This window comes from Pavona decussata, unplaced genomic scaffold (assembly GCF_977016875.1).
Source record: "Pavona decussata unplaced genomic scaffold, jaPavDecu1.1 SCAFFOLD_76, whole genome shotgun sequence".
Lineage (NCBI taxonomy): Eukaryota > Metazoa > Cnidaria > Anthozoa > Scleractinia > Agariciidae > Pavona > Pavona decussata.
This window is the reverse complement of record NW_028145494.1, coordinates 180,001-204,371: the sequence shown is the minus strand read 5'-3', so window position 1 is coordinate 204,371 and position 24,371 is coordinate 180,001. Positions and strand designations below refer to the sequence as shown.

Genomic DNA, 24,371 nt, shown 5'->3' with positions numbered 1-24,371 from the left:
TCCGTCCATTCCCTAAGTTCTCTTTTACTCGTTTGCACTGAGTTTCAAATTGCAGCTAGGACTTGAGTTTAGCTATAATTTTATCTGTTTCGTTGAAATTTCTTGTCTCCAAGTAAAAACACTGATTGCTGAATTTATTCCACATAATGACTTTCGAGTAAATCATTAGCTGTCACCTTTTTTTACGATCACTATATTCGGACGGAGTTGGGTGCTTGACGAAGATCTATAGAAAATGTATTGTCGGGGACGAATTGACTCTAGGAAAGAACTATAAGACAAATAGAGTTTAATAATGATTTATTCAGTCAAACAGCACAATAATAAGTGCAAAATAATAGTAAAGACACAGTCTAATGAAAATCTATACTCGTTAGCTAATCGTATGTAATCCAACAAATGAATGAACAAGATCCTTTCTTGTATTAGCATGCACCATCTGCAATGACAAACACACATTGCTGTAAGACGAGACGAAACCTGGGTATTTATGGAACGATATAAGGCAAGACAGGTCACGAGGTCAAATGTAGAATGCTACAAATGATGTGTAAAGGATACTTTCGTTATTGGAGATGAAACTTAGAATACGGTTTAAAATTTTACATTTTGTCTTTAAAGCTGTATATGAACGTGCCCCTTTGTATATATCAGAGCTCTAACAGCCTAAGCCAGCCCCTAGTTGTAACCTCAGACCTTCTGTGAATACACTATTACTAAAATATCCTACTTTTAAGAGTCTTGCTACCTTGGGCGACCGCTCATTCACTTGTGCGGCACCCAAACTATGGAACAATCTCCCTTGCGATATCCGTAATGCTAGCAATTTAGATCATTTTAAACTCTTGCTCAAAACCTATCTGTTCAGAAAGGCCTATAGTCATTACTGCTAGTATTTTTACATAATTGTAATCATACCTTTTACTGTCAGTCTACTTATCATATACTAGACTTTGTCTTTTACCCATTCTTATTCTTATTCTTATTCTTATTCTTATTATTATTATTATTATTATTATTATTATAAGCTACTATTGTCATTTATCTACCTATATCGATTTTAAATATGCTTACTGTAATCAGTATTATCACTTTAAATTGTAAATTGCTTTTCCTTTTGTGATGCGCGTGTGAGCATCTTACTATGTAACACGCGCAATAGAAGTAAATAAATAAATTATTATTACTATTATTATTATTATTATTATTATTATTATTATTATTATTATTATTATAACTTGAGTTTGATTTCGAATTGAGGTTCGACTTACAAAAAGTTGGAAAGTGGTGCCCGTCCGCAACGCGAAATCTAACCCATCCTTGAAATATTCTACTTCTCACCCAACATTCTCAAGAAAAACCGTTGCTTAACTCGATCTCGAATTCAATTCGCACTTTCCAGTGTTCAAAGCCATCATTTTAGATTCTCCTTTAAATTTGTCTTCCTAAAACAATACTTTCGCGTTAGAAGACAATGTAGAATATTCTCACCTTAATTCGTTTGGTCTTTCCTCTCATCCACTTTGGTTGGCTACATGTTCATTGCTGGAAAAATTGAAATATTCTACTAAATTTCCTTTATTTTTTCATGGCGCTAGCTTTGCGATATGTGAGCCTTCGTTTTCCTACATTATACCGCATTTCTTGCCGTAATTTTGGTCGACATTTCAATTAATGAGAAATTTCAAACGGACCCCTTGCTGCCTCGTTGGGATATATGACACTTATCTTTTTGTAGAAAACAAAAAAAGCTAAACAAAACAAAACAAACAACAACAACAACAACAACAAACCCCACAGAAAAACAAAAAAAAACAACAACAACAAACAAACAAAAAAACAAAGCACAACAACAACAACTTTCGATATTCTTATGGATTTATCAAGTGAAAAAGCAACTCACAGTATTTTGAGAACAAAGATTATTTTATTATTTTACGCGCGTTATGACTGTGGGAAAACCAGATCTCAGCGGGAGATACTGGAATACGCAAACAGAAAGTGGGGGTGTAATCACGCATTTTTCTGAGGTAATAAAGCAACAGTAATTTACAAAGGCAATAATGAAATTTTTTCCTAGATGACGCTTAATTATCTCTGAAAAAAATATGCGTTATTGACCCCCAAATTTCTTCCTGGATTCCAGTTGCCCTTTCTAAAGTCTGCTTCTCACGGATATTTAGTGAAATGCGTAAAAAAAAAACCCTTTGTGTTCGAGTGCACGTCCTTAAAAATTCCGAGTTTCTCGAACCATTCGGCGATATGCAGAATACACCCGCACTAATAAAAGAAGGTACCGCAAAGCACAAGCTGCTCATGGCTTATGTGCTCACATGCAATAAAGGAAAAAAAAATGACAAAACAAAACTAACCTGATTTAATTTCCTTGTCAGATAATTCTCTCTCCCAGAGTGCTAAATCGTTGATTTTCAGTGGGAACCTGTATAGTGGTTTGTCCGAATTGTTAGGCCGACCGATATCAAATGTCGTGTACGTATCCTGGGGTCTGGAAACTAGAACAGGATTGCCGCTGGCCACATGAGTACCATTGATATACAGCTTGAGTTGACCATTTTCTCTCCACGTAAAAGCGAGGTTGAACCACCCGCTTGGGAGAACTGGCGTGTCCAGTTTCCACTGCTTGTTGATGGTACTTAATATCACGATGTATCTCTTAGGCAAATACAAAACAGCAAAACCACGGGCCTTAGTCGACTGTCCGCCACTCGACATGATGTAAGAGCTTGTTTTTTCGCTGAGTGCGGTCTTGTTTAGTTTCAGCCATGACATAACTGTCATACCTTTATCTGCGCAATGTCCAGGATCACTGAAGCAGGTATCTGACAATGATAAGCACATGTCAATCACCATGTGGCCGGTCTGCTTATAACAAACTAGCGATGAAGGGTCATCAAGAAGACAAGGGGATCGTTTGCCATAAAATAAGACAACACCGATCTTACCGATATTTGCCGTTGACGCAATTTTAAATTTTCCGCATGGAATCAAATTTCTAAATAGTTAGCTTTCTTATCACTATTTCCACTTTTATCGACTATTTTTTTTTAACAATTTTAACTTTTATTTTAAATGTTTTATTTTTAATAGCTATATACTAAACGTAGGTTTTTGATTTAAGTTGTATTTTTGCTTTTTTAGAGGGCCACAAATTTGTCAGTAATTTTAGTTACTGTTCAGTGTCACCCTCGTAAAATAAAGTCTTGCCTTACCCATAGTTAATAAAAGGCAATGGTTATGAAGCTTGACAAACTCCTTTGCTATATGTTTTTGTTAGCGTTTTTGGCCTTGACCGTGCACAAGCTACAATAGATTTTGAAATGTGTTGGAGCAACTGACCAATAGAAACGTTCCTGCTAAGATATTCAACTGTGGTGTGAACAGTTAAAACAAAGGATTGTGCACGGTCGCAGCCCTTCCAACATGAACTGCAGCACCATTGTTTTCATGGCAAAGTTTCATAACCAGTCCCTCAATTAACTATGCCTTACCTTACCATCAAATCGGAGTCGAACTACTCAGATCGTTAATGAAATCCAAACCTTACACTTTCTATATTGGTGATGTTAGTTAACACGTTAACAATCACTCACCATTTGTTTCTTTCAGAGACATCCATCCACCGTTAGTATCAGCAACCAGGCCCCTCTCGGCTGTACTCGTAACCATGGCACCACCCTCAAGGTGGACTTTGCGACCACGCATTTCATCTACTGCCACTGATTTATTCACAGATGATTTAAAATACCACAAATAGCTTGGTTTTGGATTTGTACTGGGTGCTGCATAAAAATAAAATCCATAAGTTGGCAAAGTCGAACGTTGGGCCTACGTGGCTAATGGAGCATAAGCCGATTTCTGTAGCACAAAGCAACCCTTAGTCCCGGGAGTGCTACTCAGGGCAGGGTTGTTCGAAAGCCGATTAATGCTAGCGCTGATCTACGATTAAAAGTTAATAGAGGTTTTCATCTCGCTCTTGAAAAGTGGTTTTAAAGCCTCACTTCAAGCTAAAGGTAAAGAAAAGTCTCAGTCAAAACTGAGAGCAAAAAATCTTTTGGAAGAATTTTTTACCAATTAGTAATTAAACTTGAATCGAAGTTCATGTTAATCCAGGATTAACTTAATCGGTCTTTGAACAATTGGGCCCAGATATATTGGTGAAGGGAGGGACGGGGGTGGGGGTTGACCTCCAAAACGTCATTACACTAGAACTGCACTAAAAAAGTTCAGCAGCCCAAAACCTAGCTCTAAAAAGTCCTTTCGCCTCCACATATCCCCCCCCGTCCAAACAGTGTTGTTTTGCAATTGCTTGTCGTCTGTGACAGTATCCCGGATTTTGGTCTTGTTTCACTTGCCGAAACTATGAAATAGAAGCTGAAAACAACAGTTGGTGACGCAAGTTATCTTGTCAAGGAACAGGGTAGAGTGGAAGGAATCTAACCACCTTTTACGACTGTCACTATTAAAATGGTGCAAAGAAAAGGTAAATAGGCCATTTCTGTGTTGCTGTGAACCTCACTGTGAAAGCGAGGCTAAGCGCAAAACTTTTCATATGAAAATTAGTTTTGTTTGCATATGAATGAAAACTAATTTTCATAATAAAAACTTTGCACTTAGCCTCGCTTTCATAATGAGGTTCACAGCAACTCGCAACTGGCCTATTGAATCCCAGTCACTTACCCTCAGGCTTGGGACTCGCTATATCACTTCGTAGGTAGTACTTTAAAATGTTGTCATTTTCTGACGTTCCTTTATTGTTGTTGGGTTTGCTGGGTTTCCTGACGACTTCGTTTCTTTTCTTTCCAATTCCTACAAACAGATTAACCAGAATAAATTTTAGTATCCAAGAATTTCATCTATCCAGGAAAGAACTAAGTAAAGAAGTTTTTTTAAAAACATTGTGTACACTGGATTCGCTTGCCGATGATACCATCAGCAACATCATCAAGCGAATCCAATGTACAGATTTTTCTTTAAAAAACTTCTTTAATATAGAATAGATTTTGTTAAATTTTTCGTTGTCAATAGGCCATTTTACAGTTCTGTACTTAGTGACCTGGCCTTGGATTGTAAGCGAGGCTGGGGGTGACCTTGTCTTGATACAAACCTCACTGCTTTTCATATGTAGATCATGCTGTTCTCATGCTAACTAGTTTGCATTTACACATCAAAAGCAGTGAGGTCTGTATCAAAACAGGGTCACCCTCAGCCTCGCTTCCAATACAAGACCAGGTCATTAAGCACACAACTGTAAAAGAGCTTATTGACAGTTGACATATAGGTAACACTCAAATGTCATTGGAAAACTGTGATCACAAAAATTACGTACGTTTCCTCCGTCGCCTTTGCATGCCCCGTGCTAATCCGCGAGCTGCAACAGAAATAAGTAAATAAATCACTTGCTGTGCAGTTGTCAAAGGGTACAAACTAGTGCAAATTTTGGCTCATCATGCCGACAGATGACACTTGAAAAAAAAACATGCAAAGGAGTGAAGAACATTGACACACAACCTTCTATTTAGCTTAAAGTGTATATGACACAACTTTCTTTATTTGCTTGATCAACTGTTAATGTTGTTCTTGTATGAAGATAAAAAAATAAATAAATAAATAAATAAAATTACGAGACTAGCGTTCCTGTCTTGACGTCAGAACCCTACTATTCCAAGTCTCTCGTCTTGCGCGGTATTGTACCCAAACGGAAATGAAATTTGACACTTTTATAGCCTCAAACGCAGGGAAACAAATTGATAAGGAATTCGTTTTTCGATTTTCATACGAGAACAACGTGGAGATTTGATCAAGCAAATAAAAATATTCTCTCTTATACATTTTAAGATGCAGAAGGCAAGTAGACAAAAGACAAGTTAAAAAATGCAAAGGGGTGTATGATCTCGTACAACGGGACAGAATTAGCACTTATTTACCTCTTACTTCTGGAAAATGAACTTAATCGAGCAAAGTTTGAATTATTAGATTTGCTGCTGGCCTGGGAGCAGGCTAATTAGGTTGGGGTTGTATGAAAGTCTATTGGACGCGGAGATGCCACTTTACAAGCCGACAGGCGCAGCAACCGGTCAGTAAAATGCGGGCAGGGGAGAATTTCCTCGCCCATGGTGAATGGCGGCCCTGCTGCCAAATGACTCCCGCGAAAGCTCCAGTCAAGGGAATCTTAATGTAAGAGGGCTATCTTCTACAGAAACTGTGGTGATGCGTTTGTGAAGAGTGGAAAGAAATATTTGTTTAAATTAACAGAGTTCATAAGGTAATGTGGTCACCGTAAAGGTGCTGACGTTTCGAGCGTTAGCCCTTCGTCAGAGGGCTTATCAACGTTGAAACTTCAATCCAATTACCTCCACAAGCAGTTCGTTTGATCGACCTCACCACACGGTTGAGGTTTTTGAAGCCAGCATTAAACACATATCGTCGGTTCCTCGCCATTTGATTGAGTTGCGATCGCCTGAATTTTCTACCGATGCCAAGAGCCAAAATACGCACGCCGGCGTTTCGGAGGTCACGTGACGGCCTCACTACTGAGTCTCCTGAAATTCCATCAGTCATTACAATAAGGACCTTAAATTCAGAAAATAACACGCGTGTCAATGGGAGAAAATTAAAAGCAACAGCAAAACCATGGTAACCTCTGTGACCAATCACAAACAGAGGTAAACATGACAATGAGTCAATTACACCTCGAAGAAAATACATGTAATTGGCACTAAGCGCGAGAATTAAGCCTATTGAAATGAAAACCATTTCCCTGGACTCTACAATTCGGATACCAACTTAAGAACGGAGCCTGCTTTTACTGTGCATGGCTGCTGTGTTTCAAGAAAGGAAGGTTTATTTTTGCGCGTGGAGTTTACGACTATTCGCAAAAAGCAGATCTAAGCAACGGCTATTTGGAATCCAAGGGTAACCATGCACTCATTCAAATAGCCCTTGCTAATATCTGCTTTTTTCACGCCCAGACATAAACCGCGCACAAATCCTCTGTATGAGGAAAGCTCGAACTGCCATTTTCGTGTCCGCATAGGAATGTCCCGACAATAGCCAAGACCTGTTTTGATACGCACCTAAATTAGTGATTTATAAGTAATTTATTCATTAATACAAGAAAGTGTCCGTTAGCGTAGGTCAGCAACAACGAACAACGAACAAAAACAAGGTCCATTGTACAAGGGACATATGTAAATACGCAGGTATTCGAGACAAGAAAAAATAAGTGAAACAAAGAAAAAAGGAAAAACAACATCAACCACAAACAACAAAACAAATGGTAATGATGGTATTATATTTAACTACCGGACATATCGCATAATCTCATGGCGGTTTACAATTCTTCTGTGGCCGGGATGAGATCGGACGTCAGCATGTAAAGGCGCTATCAGTCCATATTTTGATCTCACCCACCCACCCAACCCACGCATGAATCGGAACGTGAAAGACAGATGAAATCAGAGATAGAGACAGAGGTATACTACGTCCCCTACTCTTTTCGAATAGTGTGTGGGTTCACTAATGTCCCACAGGTTATTAGGAACAAAGTTTGTGTGGCGGAACCTACGGTTTATCGTCCTTATCCGAGAAGACTACGAGAATGTCAGTTACGCAGAAAAATCCGATATGTTTAGTTACAACGATCATTAAGCTACGATTTGGAGGGACCGACATAGAAGGACTGAGAAGCACACACACCTTACGTCGACGGGACGTTTTATTGAACAGCTGATATCTGGCGAATCTCAGAGCTCGTCCAGTCCTTGTGCCGCCTCTCGGGTATCGGATCTTATCAACAGCGCGTAACATGCTTTGCTTGTTTCGATAACGTCTGAAGTTGAACACCAGCCATGCGCGAGACGAGAACAGTACCACACCAACACGAGTTTGCCTTGGAGAGATGCGGAAAGACGCCACTACTCTTTTGACAAAGTTGAGACATCGTCGGAAGTTTCCTCGACCGTAAGCCTCGATACTTCCAGAGCCGTCAATCAAAAAACCCAAGTCAAGACGTCTGCGGCACACTGGATATAAGAATTAAAGAACTACAGTAAGTATTTTGTATCCAGCTTGTCACGGATTTGAGACTACAATATATAAACTCGGAGACACTGTCGAGGGCTGAACCCATGTCCATCCAGTGACTGGAGCGGATGCTAAGCTGACCTGCACGACACTTGTGACAAACTAGGTTAGTTAATATACTGACATGGGAAATATATCCTGCATACTACATATATTAAAATTGCGAAAAAGGGGCTTAAACCTGATCTAAAAAAAAAAAAAAAAAAAAAAACGTAAAAAAGTTTCTTAAGTTTTCGAACCGTATCTCTGGTCCTTCTTCGGGGGACAATTTTTAAGACTTTTTTTTAGATCAGTTTTAAGTAGTCCCTTTTTAGCAATTTTAATCATGAACACTGATCGCCAAAAGAGCAATACTACATATACTTTCAATCTATTGTTAACACTGTCAAAAACAAGGGCATGAATATAGCTTGCGGATAAATAAGGAAAACCAATAAATTCAATAAACAAATCAGTGTGGAAAATAAGGAAGGAGAATAAGAAGAACGAGGTAATGCGATGTGGGCAGCAGGAACTCTTGTTGACTTTTACAGTGCGACACGCGTTGCCGTGGCCACCCAACAAACTGTTTTTACAAGTTAACCAATCAGGATACGCGAATTTGATTGACCGAAACGCCTCCTTGCAAAGTCCGACAAGCAAGTGACGCAACAACGAAATAATGAAAACATGTCATTTTGTATTTTATGGCTAACTTGTAAAAACGTTTGTTGGGTGGCCACGGTAAGGCGCGTCGCACTGTAATGCTCGTGCAAATTAAAAACATTCGAACTATAGGCAAATTGATAAAATGGGGTTAATTTACAAAGAAAGCCAAAGGATGGTTTATTTATAGACAGGGGAAAATATCGCACATGTTCATATCATTACACTTTTGTTTATCTAAAGCCACCTTACCTTGACCACTAGGTCTCACGGGAAGCTTAGGCCGTGTTGGCCTGGGACCAGGACGGCGACCTGAAACCACGGTTTCAAATTAGCGGCAAATTTTAGTTTATAGTTTCACCGCATATGTTATGGCGGCTTCGTTACTAAATAGAGCACCATATGGCACAAGAAGTCATTACGCGTTCAATATTGGGACGTCAATCTGTATAAAATTTGGACACCAAACAGATCTTGGAGAGCTCTGCACAATGGAAGCATAAAATCTTACCCCTCTCCTACATGAGACATGATTAACCACCCCTCCATTTTTTGTAACTTTTCCCTCTTATTTTCTCGTTGTAAACACTTTTCATTCTTTTCTGTTACTTCCTTTGTTTTAGCTGGAATGATTTATACAATGCCCCAGATAAAACCTTTGAGTTGGTGTATTACAGTTGGTGTGGGGGCTCACAGCTGCCATTTTACAAAATTACAACATTTCCCATGAGTGTGAAAGGGTTAACAAAGCAGCATACTTGCATGTACCGTAACTAATTGTACTATAAAGTGGAGCTGAAAGTTTACCAAACCAGTTCTTGAAGAAAGCAAAGGAAAAACCAATTCAAATACAACGATCTAAGGCTCCAACAGTTTGGCGAAAACCACTCCAATAGCAATAGTGAAACTTACCTCCACACGCAGTTCGTTTGATTGAGCTCACTGCACGATGGAGGTTTCTGAAGTCAGCATTGAACACATATCGTCGGTTCATCGCCATTTGATTGAGTTGAGACTGTCTGGTTCGCCTGCCGATGCCAAGAGCCAAAATACGCACGCCAGCATTTCGCAGGTCACGTGATGGCTGCACGACCGAGTCTTGTGATTTGCCATCAGTCATTACAATCAGAACCTGAGTGGACGAAGTAAATGTAGGAATATTAAGACGAGTACTGGTCACATTAAGTAACTATAAATTAAGAATACGAATTCGAATTTGAGTTTTCTATAGCTATCGGCTATAGAGAAGAGAAGCAGAACAGTATGGCCATTAAACGTGCATTATCCCAGTTGTTTTGTACTTAAATCATTCACCACAACTGACATAATGTCATAGGTGAAAAGTGGTAGGAATTGTCCCGTTCGCTCCGTTGTGTTAATCACTTGTTTTACACAAACTGAGGGCCCAAAACATTTCCTGCGTAAAGTAACCTTTTATGAAGATTCTCGGGATTATTGCATCAATCATTGTATTTTTTTCTGTGACGATGGTTTGCAAGGATGACCGTTTGATTTCAGTTACGTCAGATCTTCCTTATTTTAATGTGGGACTTATGATCATCTCATTTCCAGGTCAAAGAAAGGAATGGCAAGTGGGTATGAAATACGTCGAGATCGGAATGCTTGCATTGCAACGACATCCATCCATCCCCCGGAAGGGGCTTTTCAGGAATAATGAATGAAAACAGGAAGAAACAAATAATTCAAATACAACTTAACATGGTTAAAAATTCCAGCTGACAGGAGACGGAGCAGCTAGCTATTTACAAGCGAGGCCGAAGAGTTGAACTCGAAGCTACCGAGAAACATCTCCAGATAGCAGTAGGCCTACACCTTTCCTAAAGGTGTATTTTCGTTTTCACTAGACCCAGATAACCTAAAGCTCCATTGTTGTTTGTCTCGGCGTATTTGTTTTGTAGTCTGTTCCTTTGTCCTCTCGACCAATACTGTAAGACGTACGTTACAAAAGATGCAGATCCCCCCCCCTACCAGATAGTGGTCAGAATGGAAGTTGGAACCCGGGACCGACCCTCTAACCACCCGACCAGGCTGCCTCCCATATTAGTTGTGAAAAATAAGAAAACCTTAATCTACACTCACTTTACGCCTGTTTGTCCTTCTTGGAAACAAGCGATATCGGGCAAATCTCAGCGCTCGTCCAATCCTCGTTCCTCCTCCCGGGTATCTCATTCGACTGACAGCATACAAAACACTGTGTTTATTTTTGAAGCGTCTGAAGTTAAACACCAACCATGCACGAGACGAGAACAGCACCACACCAACACGAGTTCGCCTTGGGGAGATGTGGAAAGATGCCACTAATCGTTTGACAAAGTTGAGACATCGTCGGTAGTTTCCTCGGCCGGAAGCCTCAATACTGCCAGAGCCGTCAATCAAGAAACCCAAGTCAAGACGCCTACGGCACACTAAAAAAACGGAAACAGGTATATTGGTATAGGAATTGGCATGGAATGACTTTATTGCAGGATTATAGTATAACCGGCTATCTTAAATATATTGCAACCCAGACACTCAATCCTTGAAAGAAAGGCGATTCCAGTTTTGCTTAACCCCACAGTGAATAATTTCATTAGATTTACCCAAATGAAAGCAAGTCGGTCAAAATTGAAGAGAATAAGCATTTGGGACAAAACACACGATCTTTCGCCTTAAATAAGTAAATAGCGCAGCGTTGCAAACGCGTATGATTTCGTCTTGACAACGAGCATGGGCTACTGGGATTGCAGAAGTAATTTCAAGTCGGGGATAGGGAGTTAAAACTGTAGTTTACCAGCATCTACACAAAACTTTGTAATTTCATTTATGGCTGTATTGATTTGAAAAAATGGGGAGTATCCGTCTCTGCCCTTTCTAGACTACCAATCACGTTACTGGAAAACTTACCTTGGCCAGTAGGCTTTATGTGGGGTCCTGGTCGGAAGGGTCTGGGACGGAGTGGTCGACCTGTGACAACAATACGAATTCATTTTACTTAAGTGTGGACACTGAAATTGTCACTGTATAAGTTGCGTCCGGCTAAAACCTTAAAAGTGCGGCCGCCCGAATTTATTTCAGAAATACAGTGGATTCTGTGATGAAATTTTGCAGTTGACGTTTGCTGGACTTCAGGGTTGCTAGAGAGACTAAGGAAAAAGACTTTTGTAGTGTCATTAGGCAAGAGGATTTAGATAAATAGCTCAGTATTAACTAAAGGATAAAGTGTAATCCAACAGAATGCATAAAGCTATACTGCTCTTTGCAGCCCGAACTTTAATAGATCCGGTTAATTCCGATTTCCGGTTACCGACAGAGGTGCACTGCTCTTCCGTTGTGAAAGGCCGGAAAGGATGCTGGTCTATCGCAGGGTTACTCCACCCAGCACTTTGCCTCTTTACGATTCGCTGGCCGTCACCTGGGCCCGTTTCTCAAAAGTCCTGATACTTTACCGGGTCCAAACTGTACAGGGAATGAACTTTATTTATTTTGAAAGTTAAAATCGTGATTTTTTAAGACACGATAGGCTTCTTTACACTTAAAAATGCATTCAATCGATGAGAGATGGATTTGCTTATCTGGCTCAGTAATTTATAGGGACAAAAAAGGGAGGGGCATCGTGGAGCGAATTTTCTTGCCTATGGAAACAACACGATGTATAACAAGGGACGAGCTACCGATCGTCCGATTAAAAGTCCTACGCCGAAGAACTCCACACATAAACTGCAGGAATGACTGATAAACCTTACACTGTTGAAACGTGTGAAATATAAGCGTTTCAAAAATAAAACTTACTTCGACATATTTTGCTTGAGATTCGTCGAACAGCCTGGTTCAAGTTTCTGAAGTTAGAAGTGAACACGCATTGCCTGTTCGTGGCTATTTGTTGAAGTTGGCTTCTTAGGTATCGCCTGCCGATTCCTAAAGCAAAGACCCACACTCCATTGCTTCTCAAAGCAAGCGCCGGTCTCCGGACTGAGTCTTGTGAGATGCCATCCGTCATAACGACGAGAGCCTTCAGAAAAAAAAAAAAAAACAAATACTTAGATGTTTCATTGCACGTTTAAACCAGTTTTTACAGTTTTACAGTTATTTACGTTTTCAATGCAGGTAGACATTATAATTTTACCATTGTAAACAGGTGCCATTTCATTTTATAATTTAATCACACTGACCCCAATTAGTACACGATTATACCTTAAAATGTAACCCCCCAACACTTAAATAAAGTCATCATTATTATTTCGCTGACTGAAAACGAGAGAAACAAATTCCTTTTGGCCTTTTTATCTGGCAACAGCAAAAACACCAAACTATATTAAGTAATATTGAGAGAAGAAATTTACAGTAAGTTTCACTTTCCATGATCAAGAACACTATACACACTACCTTAAATCCCATTCAAAACTCATTATTAATTCATAAGATACACATATACACGTCACCCCAAATTGGCCATGACGTGGCGCTATTCGTTGCATATTCTTCTTGTGGGGCCTGTTAGGAAACAGGCGTCATACTGTAGTGAAGGCCTTTATTAAATTTTAGGTACTCTTCTTTAAATTTTTACTTTGCTTTGTTTCCCTCTTACCTTAAGAGACCTTCTGCTTCGTCTAAACAACCGATACAGGACAAAATTCAAAGCTTTTCCAAGCCTAGTTCCTCCGCGTGGATATCTGATTCTGCTGATGGTCCGCTGCACGCTAGCCTTGTTTGTTCCCCGGTAAAAGTCAAGAATCAGCCACGTGCGAGAGGCGAACAAAGCCACCCCTACACGGGTACGCTGGGGAGATATGCTGAATAACGACACCATGTTCTTGACAAATTGAATGCATCGACGGAAGTTACCGCGACGGGAACTTTCGATGCTACCTGAGCCGTCAATCAAGAAGGCCAGGTCGAGTCGTTTTCGGCAAACTAAAAAGATAATGGAAAAGTGAAAATCAATACGACATTTTTGATGTTCGAAAAGTATTAGCAATAAAATACACTTTGCATACAACCCTAAGAAAATCAGAGATGATCGAAATAATCATTGATATTTGCATACCTCGACCGGAGGGCCTGGGCGGTGGTCTCGGCCTGACTGGAACTTTAAATGAGATGAAAACAGAAAATAAACTGATAAAATATCTTAACATAATAAGATGATAATAAAATAATATAAATGATATAAATAATAATAAATGATAACAGATCCTCTCGCAACCGGCTGCAAACAATGTTTCAGCAATCTGATTAGTTCACTCATAAAGATATATGTATGACGCAATGTACCATAACTGCCTTATTTAGCAAGCCAAAAAAGAAAATTGCTCTTTTGTTCTGTTTGTTTTCTTATAAATTTGGCTCATGCAGTTGACTATACAGTGTATTATAAAGCAAATAAAATGGAACCTCGATTTAACGAACCTCTATATAACGAATTCCTAAGTATAACCAACATTATTAAATTCTCAGCCTCGGATATTGCATTTCTAGCGTTCTGATTGGTTCACTAAATCTCCGTTATCAGCTCATATACCGTCGTTTGACCTTATATGGAAAACGAATGCTCCAGGTGTCGCTAAGCTAATTTTTTTTTCGGCGGGAAGCGAAAGTTTCTTCGGAAACATGTAGAAAAAAAAAAAAAAAGAAAAGAAAGAAATACCAAACAATGCCATCTCAATAAAACAACAATAAAAGTCACAAAGTTTGGTGTGACGCTATTTAAAAAAATTGCAAGATTTTAAGATTTTTAGATCACCTAACAACAACAATAACAATCGGTTATCTTTAAAAATTTCAGGATGGCTTGCAAATCCTGGCGGTAAGAGGTTAAAGCCAATCGAAGAAATTTTTTAGGAAGAGCTTTATGCCTGCCTTTATGTTTTTACGCATTTACGAGGACTTCAGGAAAAAGTTCATCTATGAAATCCGTACGAGCGGCGGCCATAATGTTCGTTTCCGTCGCTCGGCACCACTCAGCAAAACATTTGCACAAATGTGCACAGCACTTACAGTTCTCAAATAAGCTTGAAGTTTAAAAACTTGCACTGAATGCTTGTCTCAGTGAGGTTGTACCTTGTACTCTTGGACTTGCCTGGAGTGTTTTAAATCGTCCGCGAGGAATTCAGTTCAGCATGAAAAAAGCCGTCCTTGCACTGATCTCTTCCTTCGCTCGGCACCACACAGCAGAACATTTGCTCAAATGTGCACAACTATTACGCTTCTCGATGAGCTAAAACTTCAAAAGCACTTGAATGCTAGTCTCAGAAAGGTTATAATTCATACATTCAAACGTTTTTTTCAATTTTAGATGTCCGACTGTGTCCGATTTTCTTCGCTTTCGATTTTTCATTCAACTCCGTTTGCAAAGAGCTACGCGTGTCATGTGATCATTACGTTTCGCGCGCTTTGGTCGGAGGTTGCCTCAACATCCGGTCGTTTTAATTTGAAGGAAATTTTTTCTTGAAAATATATAAAAATTAAGTAAACTTCAACAGCAATATCCAAACGCGGAGAATTTAATAAAACAATTATTCCATTCGCGCTTGTTGGATATGAGATTAGTTATAGCCAACTCAGCGCTTCGCGCCTCGTTGGCTATTTACCATCTCATATCCAACGCACGCTCATGGAATAATTGTTAAATATTCTCCAGCCCGACGTTTCAAAATGTATAGAACAGAACCTCGATATAAAGAACCAATTTCGCCAGTCCCTTGGCACTTCAGCAAATCGAGGTTCCACTGTATTCCACTCTATGTCAGTACGCACGATCCATAACCAACTCAGCCCTACGTCCCTGGTTAGTTCTACTTACCTCTCCTAAAGCACTTTCGTCTCTTTGAATCAATTTGTGAGCGTGTCAGAGCGCCATTGTACACCTGCATACAAGATATTCGTCCTCTGAAATATCTTCTGTCACCGATACGTGCTCCCATTCTCACGGGGTAGTTAGTCGCCAGCCGTATTTTTCCAATGTACTTCCTTACCGTGAATCTTCCATTGACGAACAACTTTGCTACTCCAGTCCTCCCGTTATAAGTTGCACCAACAAACTGCCACCGCCGAGGTACCACTCTTCTGCTGGCCAACGCATGCGTGAAGTGGCGCCCTCTACGACGCGTGAACCGGACAAACAACGTTCTTGGAGACACCATCCAGAAGTGCACTCCCCAGCCGTTCGGCATGTAGTTGAAGATGGGACCCGCGCGTCCCTCGTGGTAGATCCACGCCAACAGGGTGATGGAATACCTGGTGTCCAAGCCACCTCGGTTGGGGAAGAGGATGTAGCTGTTGCTTCGCCCGTAAAACTGGTACGCGCCGTCACGTGTGCCGTCTGGTCCTTTGGCGGGGCGGACGTAACCGAGGATTCCACGCGGATTGCGACGGCGGCTTACATCTTTGCCAGTGATGCGACCGTTGAGCGGGAAAATAGCGACTGCTCGAGGTCTAATGATAACTAGCAACAAAAAGTGTTAAAGTTAATAAAACCGTTCACCGCTTGTGACCAAAGTAAATTCAGCCGGACAGAGTATTGAATCTATTTTTAAAGTGACCACGAAGTGTTATTGATAAAAGCATAACAAGAAGGAAGGCTACTTGGTCTGACGCACTTTTATTTGTAGTTGCCATGAATTTGAAAAGTTTGACAACGACGAATTTATAAATTCATAACTTACAAGTTTTACTTTTCAGTGCAGCATTTCACGACATCCTTCTGTTTATATAGTTTTCACCTTTAAAAATTGTCTGTTTGTAATTTTGTTGTATGTCAATCGCAAACCCTTACCATCTAATAGACGGAAATAGAATGTAAGCAGATATTTAATACTTATTCTGAGAAAACGCTCGGAATATCGCCTGACACTATGCTGACGAGACCGTAGGCCGAGTTGGCTAAAATCAGGGGATATTCCGCAAGATTGAGCAGGATAATTGTTTCATTATTCAACACATTGACAACAAAGCACAGTTTTATTACAGAAGAACTGGAGGCGATCTTTTATTTGCCATTTTCTTCCCCGGACACACGAAATTACGTATATCGCAGGATATCTATTGTGTACGGACGACGAATATTGAGTACGCCGTGACCATATTTGGGCAGTGTTACAATGTGTTGAATAATAAATCTCAATATTAGAAAAATTATTTCTAGATTCCTGTTATTGTAACCTTTCAAACATGAGACAAAATCTTTCAAGTTACGTCTTTGCGCTCCGAGTTTCCAGCCATGAGGGAGCTTCTAGGTTTACAGACCTACCTCGGGACTTGCAGACTCTTCTCTTAATGGATCGTACGATGAAGTTAAGTTGCCTGAAACTCGTTCTGTAAATATTTCTCGAACTGGACGCAATCTGAGTCAACTGTCGTCGGTTTGTCCTTCTTCCGATGGCAACAACGAACATGTTTACACCAGAACGACGGAGAGCAAGAGATGGCCTCAAGACAGGATCTTGTGACAAGCCGTCCGTTAACACAATGAGAGCCTTAAAAAGCAATGAAGAATTTTCTTAGTGAAAGTAAAAGTGAAAAATAGTAATGTAATTAATATATTTTGGCACAGTGAACAATATAACAGCAGAGTCAACCTACTACAAGTCGGAATGTTAAAAGGACATTTTTCAATTTGTCTTCGAGATCCGATTCGCGACATTGCCAAAAACATCTCAGCAATTCATTTCGCAGTTTCGTTTCTAAACATTATTTACGTGCTCAGTAAAATTTTTTTACTTTATCATGGTACAGAATTGCAAGCTGCAAGAAGAATTTGCCACTTGTAAACAGATTTATCGTTTCATGCTGTTATCTTCAGAGTCTTTTGATATCTTCGGCTTTCATGCCTACTCGGCCGCAAAATTAATCTAAATGGCCCATTTTACAGTTGCGTTTTTAGTGACCAGGGCCCAGTTGTTCAAAGGCCGATTAAGCTAATCCTGGATTAACGTGGACTTTGATCGAGTTTAATTACTAATCAATAAAGATTCTTCCAAAAGAGTTTTGGCCGTCAGTTTTGAATTCGACTTATTTACTTTTAGCCTGAAATAACCTTTATGTTTAACGAGCGGAATGAAAACCTCGATTAACTTTTAAAAGTGGCTTAGCGTTAATCGGCTTTCGAACAACCCGGTCCTGGCCTTTGAGTGGAAGCGAAGCTGGTGATACAAAAGTCAGTGCTTTTTATATGAAAACAAAAACTAGTTAGGATAAGAACAACATGACTTTCATATGAAATGCAGTGACATTTGAATCAAAGCAAAGTCAACTCCAGACTTGTTTCAACCCAAAAGCCAAATCACCCAGCACAAAACTCTAAAATGGATATTAAACGGAAAGTATCATGGGGTTTTTGTTATCTTTTGTCAAAAATGATGAAACCTTCAAAATGATGAAATGATGAAAATGATGAAACCTTCAATCAGCTGCCAAATAATTCTAGAATGACGAGAGGAAAGAAATCAACTCAATTCTTGAAAAGAACAACTCGTGATCTGTTCTAGCGCATTTTGGAAACAAAAATGCGCGAACTTGAAAAACATTAACTCTAACATTTTTCAAGTTTCGATCCATACCGGCCTACTCTGTCTCTGGCCAGAAGCACTAATCGACAGTTTTATTGGACTGGGATGATAATTTATAACAAACTTAATTGTTTCTTTGTTTCTGCTGACAGACAAACATTTTTGGGTTTTGAAATGACAGCAAATTTTGCGTGATACTTCCCCTTTAAGCTCATCCCTTATTAGGGTTCCTTCCCCCATGGAAAGTCCGTCCTCGACCCAAAAGACAGTATTTGAACTTTAAAATTACGTTCTGAGATTAGGAAGTGAGAGTAAATGATTACCTTTATTATCATCTTTTTAAATTATAATTTTATGTATAGTAATGTAGCTATTTTATCATTTTATCTTATATCATTGTAATAGTAATGTCTGTAAATTTTATTTATTTCATTCTTCTCTATTTATTTATATATTTATTTTATACAGGGCCGTTCTGAAAACCACTTTTGTGAGAACGCACCCTGCTTAAAGATTTTTTTTTACCTTTCGACGTCTGCTTCCCCTGAACAACCTATATTTCACAAATCGCAAGGCACTTCCGATTCTTGTTCCTCCTCTTGGATACCTTATAGCATCGATGGCTCGGAAGATCTGTCGCTTATTTCTGTAGCGGTTGAAGTTGAAGATAAGCCATCTTCGAGAGGAGAATAGAACTACGCCAACTCGCGTGTAACGTGGAGAGACCGTGAAGGATGCGACGATTCTTTTCACAAAGTTCAGACAGCGACGGAAGTTTCCCCTTCCCGAACGTTCAATGCTTCCAGAGCCGTCAATCAAGAAACCCAGGTCAAGGCGAGCACGGCATACTGTCAGAAAAAAAAATCTATAAAGACATAACCTGGTATACTGTAGCTACACTGCATAACATTCTATGCTTTTGCAAAAAATATATCAGTAAGTAATTCTAATCAAAAGACAGCTTTTTAACCTGACATATCTAAAGTCTGCTGAAAATCATGCAAAAAGTGACAGGTCGTCGGGTTGACGCGTCTGTAAAACCGTCCTCGTTACACAACCACTTAAACATAAGCTTACCCCTGCCAGATGGTCTAGGAAGCGGCCTTGGTCTTGGTGCTGGTCTTGGACGTGGCCTTGGCCGGGGTCTCGGTCTTGGTCTTGGTCTTGGTCTTGGTCTAGGTCTAGGTCTAGGTCTGGGTCTGGGGCGTGGTCGGCCTAAAATACGCAAAACAGATGTTACACATTATGATATGATTGTTTTTAGGGCACCAAAAGAACTAGTAAACAAAACAAACAAATCGACAAAAAAAAAAAAAAAAACAAGAGCAAAAATGGGAAATCGATAAAAAAGTCACAACATTCTAAACTGGTGTTTGACTTCTTTGAACGCAGAAGCGTTTGAATGAGAGTTCTTTTTGTTTCCTTGCTTGAACTGAAACATCTTTAAGTCAAAAATTCATATTTTAATATTTAGGCGGTACTCTGAATACGGTCTCTTTTAAGAAAAAGTCGAAATTTAGGACTAAACAATAGACCGAAACGACGCTGTTGGCCAATGAAATCTTTTACTTGAGAAGAACCTAAAAATAGGAAGTTTACACTGTTACAAACGTCAAATTCCTTGATGTAAAATCCAGAAATTATGAGCAAAACGTTGCTGCATACCTTTTATAATGAGTTTATAAACATTGTTTGCCCAGGGCCCTCCTTTTCCTCCACGGCACTTTTTGGAAGGCCCGTACTTTTTGTACGTGATTTTGGCCCTTGGACCCATGAAGCACTCGCCACCATTTTGCACTGCGAATATTCTGTAACCTCGTTTTCGTGCCTGACGTGCGCAGTCTCTGACAGCATACTTCAAGCCCCGCAAGTTAGCGACCATGCTCCCGGCGGCTCGCCTAGGTTTGTCTTTGAGGCAGCCGAGGCTTCGGATAATGACCTTGGACCATCCGCGAGCTGAAACAAAAACAAACGTTAAAGTAAGACCATTTAGTCCGCGACATACTTCTAAAGATAGTGACAGATTATTATACGTCAAATGCTGTGGATAAGAATGAGATAAAAAGAAGGCTTGGTAGAATTAATTCACAAAATATATTATGGAGTTGATCAAGTGCAGTTCATTCATAGAAAAAGATACTTTAAAGAAATTTCGTCAACTTATTTAAAAATAAATATTTATTTTCTATTTAGTTTCATACTTGACAAAAAAGGGTAATTGTCATTTAAAATGTTGGTAATTTTTCAGCTGTTGATAAGGACATTGAAAAACAAACAAACAAACAAACACAAAACCACTTTAGTTAAGTGTTAATGTATTTTTCGCCAAGCACCAACTGGGGATACTTTCGAGATCGAATTGGAATTTAGGAATGTTGGTTTCTAGGGAGAGGGAAAAACTGTATTACCCGGAAAAAAACCTCTCGTGGCAAGGACGAGAACCAACGCCATGCACAACCCACATATGACACCGAGTCCGGGAATCGAACTCGGGCAATATTGGAGGGAGGCGAGTGGTAGCACTCACCACTGCGTCATCCCTGCTCCCTGCACCCACGCTGAATGTGTTAATTTACATGATCTATTAAAAGTTTGGATTAATCTAGATTAACTGTCTTTTAAAACAACGGAGCCAAGCGGAGTGCAACACAGTTAAGACAATCATGAAGCAATCATGACACACCAAGCAATAAGGCGCTTTTCAATTGAGTGTCATAAACCAAAACCTAAGTAATTACTCTGGCCAATCAAAACAAACGTAACAAGCCAATGGACCAATCAGAACACGAAGGAAATAAATATATGCAACCCACGCCAAGCGCGGAGAAACGCGTGCGAGCAAGTCACGATTGGTTTTGGCTTTGCTTTGCATTGGCTGAGAAAGTGGCGCGAATTTTTCTATCCAATCACAGAGCAAACTAAAGCAAAACCAAAGCAAACGCGAATTACTTTCGACAATGAATTGCAAACCGCTTTTAGATATCAATATATAAACATACGTCTTCCAAACTTGTATACATCCATTGCCCATGATCCTCCAGTACCGCGTCTGCACCTATTGGTTGGTCCGTAACGATTGTATGTTCGATACGCCAGGCGGCCTGAAAAGCACTCTCCTCCATTCTCCACTCCGAAGACCTTATAACCTCGCTTTAAAGCTGCCTTAGCGCATGCGTTAACTGGGTCTTTGTGACGGCGGAAGTTGCCTATCATTGAGCTAATGGCTCGTCTTCTTTTGTCGTTGTAGCAGCCTTCCCAGTAGAAGGGGGTCTGACCTGGACGAGGAGGCTTGGGTCGAGGAGGTGGCCTTGGCTTAACACCTGGAGGAAGAATGGGAACATTTCTGAATGCACTGAACGAACTTAAGAAAGGGGGTTCCCGTTCATTCAATCGTTTATGGGAGAAAAATTGTTAGTCTACCTGGCAAATAAATAAAATAGAGAAATCAATTTAGCGTAGGGCACTAACTGGGGACACTTTCCAGATCGACTTGGAATTTGGAAATGTTGGTTTTTGAGGAGAGGGGAAAACCGGAGTACCCGGAGAAGCTCTCGGAGCAAGGACGAGAACCAACAACAAACTCATCCTCTCACCACTGCACCATCCCTGCCCTTCCCTGCACCCCACTCCCCCCTAACAACAACAACAACAACAACAACAACAACAACAACAACAACAACAACAACAACAACACGTACAACAAGAACAACAACAACAACAACGAGAACAACAAATACCTAAATGCAGTGAAACCCTGCTCTACGGACACCCGCTTAAGGGTACTTCCTGGGTTCGATAGGGTAAAAAAGGGAAAAAACATTTTTTTCGACCAAATAGAATTTGGGGATTTTATCTAACATTTACTGAAAAAAAAATTGAAAAATATTAAAAAGCGCGCGAGATATTTTGGAAAACGTATTTCCATCTAAAAGTAAATAAATAAAAAAGGTGTCATAATCTTCTTAGTGCGAGACGCCCCAGAGGAATTTTCGCGGCAAACGCTTCACCCGGGAGCTCTTATTTCAGAAATAGGCATATTTTGTTTACATCTCGCCTGCAGAAAATTTCTCACTTCGAATTTTCTATTCTTTGCCGGCGCTTCCCACATGGAAAAGCCATCAAAAAATGAAAAGAGCCTGTGGATAAAATCCCGGAAGATGCCAGGGCCTAAGAAGAAGGGAAAGATAGGTTTCAGCGAAGATCGAAAACGTGATCTTGCAGAGAGCAACAAAGGCTCTTGGTTCGACCAAGAAACTCTAGTCGACGTTGAAGGTTCTGTCGAAGGTGATCACGAAGAACTGGAGCAGCGGCCTTCAATTTAATCCACTGTTATTGGATCAGGTACACAGAGGTCGATTGCCGTGCAAAAGTCCTGCAGCCGTAACTTTGCAAGCGTCCTGTGAAAATATCAAATATCATATTCTACATCCTCTGGGCCGATTTCTTTCTTCTGCAGCGAGATAAAACCAAATAACGTTTTACTGCGCGTTTGTAAAGAAACATTGGAATAAAATCAGCAAGAATTAGACCGATGAAATAGAACTCAACAGAAGCGTATCAGCCCACGTGTAATACTGGAGATAGCGCGTTCTGCCTGGCCCTTTCTCTCGCTTTTTGCTCCGCTCCACGCTATCTTGAATATTTCTTACGAAGAAATCACCATCGTACCTAAATAACAGTAAAAATGCGATTTTCTTTCATTATACATTTCCTTTGATACGAAATGAATAATCGCTTTAGCTTGAAGCGTAAATTACATTACACGCAATCAAAACGAACAACCAACCCAATAGATTTCATCTCTGTTATCAGTGCACTCCTCCGAGGAGTGCACAGTTTGGCAAACTCTCCGCTGACGCGCTTCTGGTTTCGTTAGCCTTGGTTTTTCCCGTTTTCCTGGTTGATTTTTCATTTTTCCTTTCGCCACTTTCCCCATCTCGCTCGATCACAACAGCGGAGTCTAAAACGTGTCTGCAACGCGATACTTTTTCCGCGAAGTTCTGTGCTATTGTTGTTGACGCCATGGGGTCCTGTTGCTCGATTGGCTCGCCACCTAATGAGGTGTCATAATCTCCTGTGGAGGCTTGTTTTTCTTGCAAACCATTATCGAGCGAAAACTCGCACTTGAATTTTGGCAGAGTATGTCGACTTTGAACGAATTAATAGGGTATGTAGTTTTGACGGATTGTCGTGAAATTTGGCCAGAAGATTCGAGGAATAATGACAAACAAAAAGGTGTCAGGGAATTTTGATTTTCAAAATATTTTTCCCGTGGCGACTGTTTACGCAACACGACTCAAATATTTTTTGCTACTCAAACTTTAGACGTGGATATCTAAATAACCAATCAGAATTTCGAAAAAGCCTGACACCTTTTTGTTGATTGATGCCTTGTGAATAACACTGTGCAGCGATTTCGTTCTTCGCGCGGCGTTCGATAACCGATTAATTCAATGGAACGACCATCGGTCGATTCGAGGTTCTACTGGCTCCTGGCACTTAAAAAAGGAAAAGATCGCTCAATTATATTTTTTATAGGAAACTACATTTATTAAGCTTTATAATGATATATAGTTTGTTAGAGGTTTATTTAAACTTGCGCGCGTACGATTTTTTTTCCAAAGGACACCCGCGAACCCAGGAAGTATCCTTAATACGGACATTCGTTATTACGGACAGTTTCCTTGGTCCCGCTCCATACATTTTCCTTAAAATTAACCCGCTTAATAAGGACAGTCCGTTATACGGACGCTTTTTCTAGTCCAAACCGTACGTTTTTTGGGACAACGTGTTGATCTGATTAATTTCGGTACTGATATTAACACCGGCTACGTTTGATATTTGTTCCTATGCCAATTGATGTTTCTTAGAGCAGTTTGTTCATATTGTATTGTACTTTGCATGTATCCCTGACTTAAAACTGTGATTCTCTCACGTTGTAAGCATACATTGATATTCTTGATTTATCACTTTCTGTAATTACAGCAGTCTTCTATATAAAAAATAAGTTATCTTTTCAGGAAACAAAATGTTAAAAAACCTTCTTGAGAGGAGACTGCTAACCTGGCAAGGAAACCTTTTTTTTCTACTCTGGAAGTATCAAGACCAAGGGAACAATAT

The 24,371-nt window shown here is 40.0% G+C and overlaps 1 protein-coding gene across 1 annotated transcript in view; it reads right to left on the bottom strand.

The window, feature by feature from the left end:
* Positions 1 to 283: 283 nt before the first annotated feature.
* Positions 284 to 24,371, bottom strand: part of LOC146476450 (uncharacterized) — a 118,180-nt gene continuing 94,092 nt past the window's right edge. The window contains exons 91-111 of the mRNA XM_085114310.1: positions 21,251 to 21,571; positions 19,905 to 20,207; positions 19,329 to 19,466; positions 18,777 to 19,099; positions 16,994 to 17,219; positions 15,548 to 16,189; positions 13,793 to 13,834; positions 13,334 to 13,659; positions 12,538 to 12,757; positions 11,653 to 11,712; positions 10,849 to 11,174; positions 9,661 to 9,880; positions 9,001 to 9,060; positions 7,717 to 8,042; positions 6,372 to 6,591; positions 5,348 to 5,389; positions 4,699 to 4,827; positions 3,612 to 3,800; positions 2,373 to 2,840; positions 1,492 to 1,545; positions 284 to 439 (exon numbers count right to left, since the gene is read on the bottom strand). Of these exons, the coding sequence (XP_084970436.1) occupies positions 1,532 to 1,545; positions 2,373 to 2,840; positions 3,612 to 3,800; positions 4,699 to 4,827; positions 5,348 to 5,389; positions 6,372 to 6,591; positions 7,717 to 8,042; positions 9,001 to 9,060; positions 9,661 to 9,880; positions 10,849 to 11,174; positions 11,653 to 11,712; positions 12,538 to 12,757; positions 13,334 to 13,659; positions 13,793 to 13,834; positions 15,548 to 16,189; positions 16,994 to 17,219; positions 18,777 to 19,099; positions 19,329 to 19,466; positions 19,905 to 20,207; positions 21,251 to 21,571 (4,595 nt within the window). The 3' untranslated portion in view covers positions 284 to 439; positions 1,492 to 1,531. The remainder of the gene's footprint in view (positions 440 to 1,491; positions 1,546 to 2,372; positions 2,841 to 3,611; positions 3,801 to 4,698; positions 4,828 to 5,347; positions 5,390 to 6,371; positions 6,592 to 7,716; positions 8,043 to 9,000; positions 9,061 to 9,660; positions 9,881 to 10,848; positions 11,175 to 11,652; positions 11,713 to 12,537; positions 12,758 to 13,333; positions 13,660 to 13,792; positions 13,835 to 15,547; positions 16,190 to 16,993; positions 17,220 to 18,776; positions 19,100 to 19,328; positions 19,467 to 19,904; positions 20,208 to 21,250; positions 21,572 to 24,371) is intronic.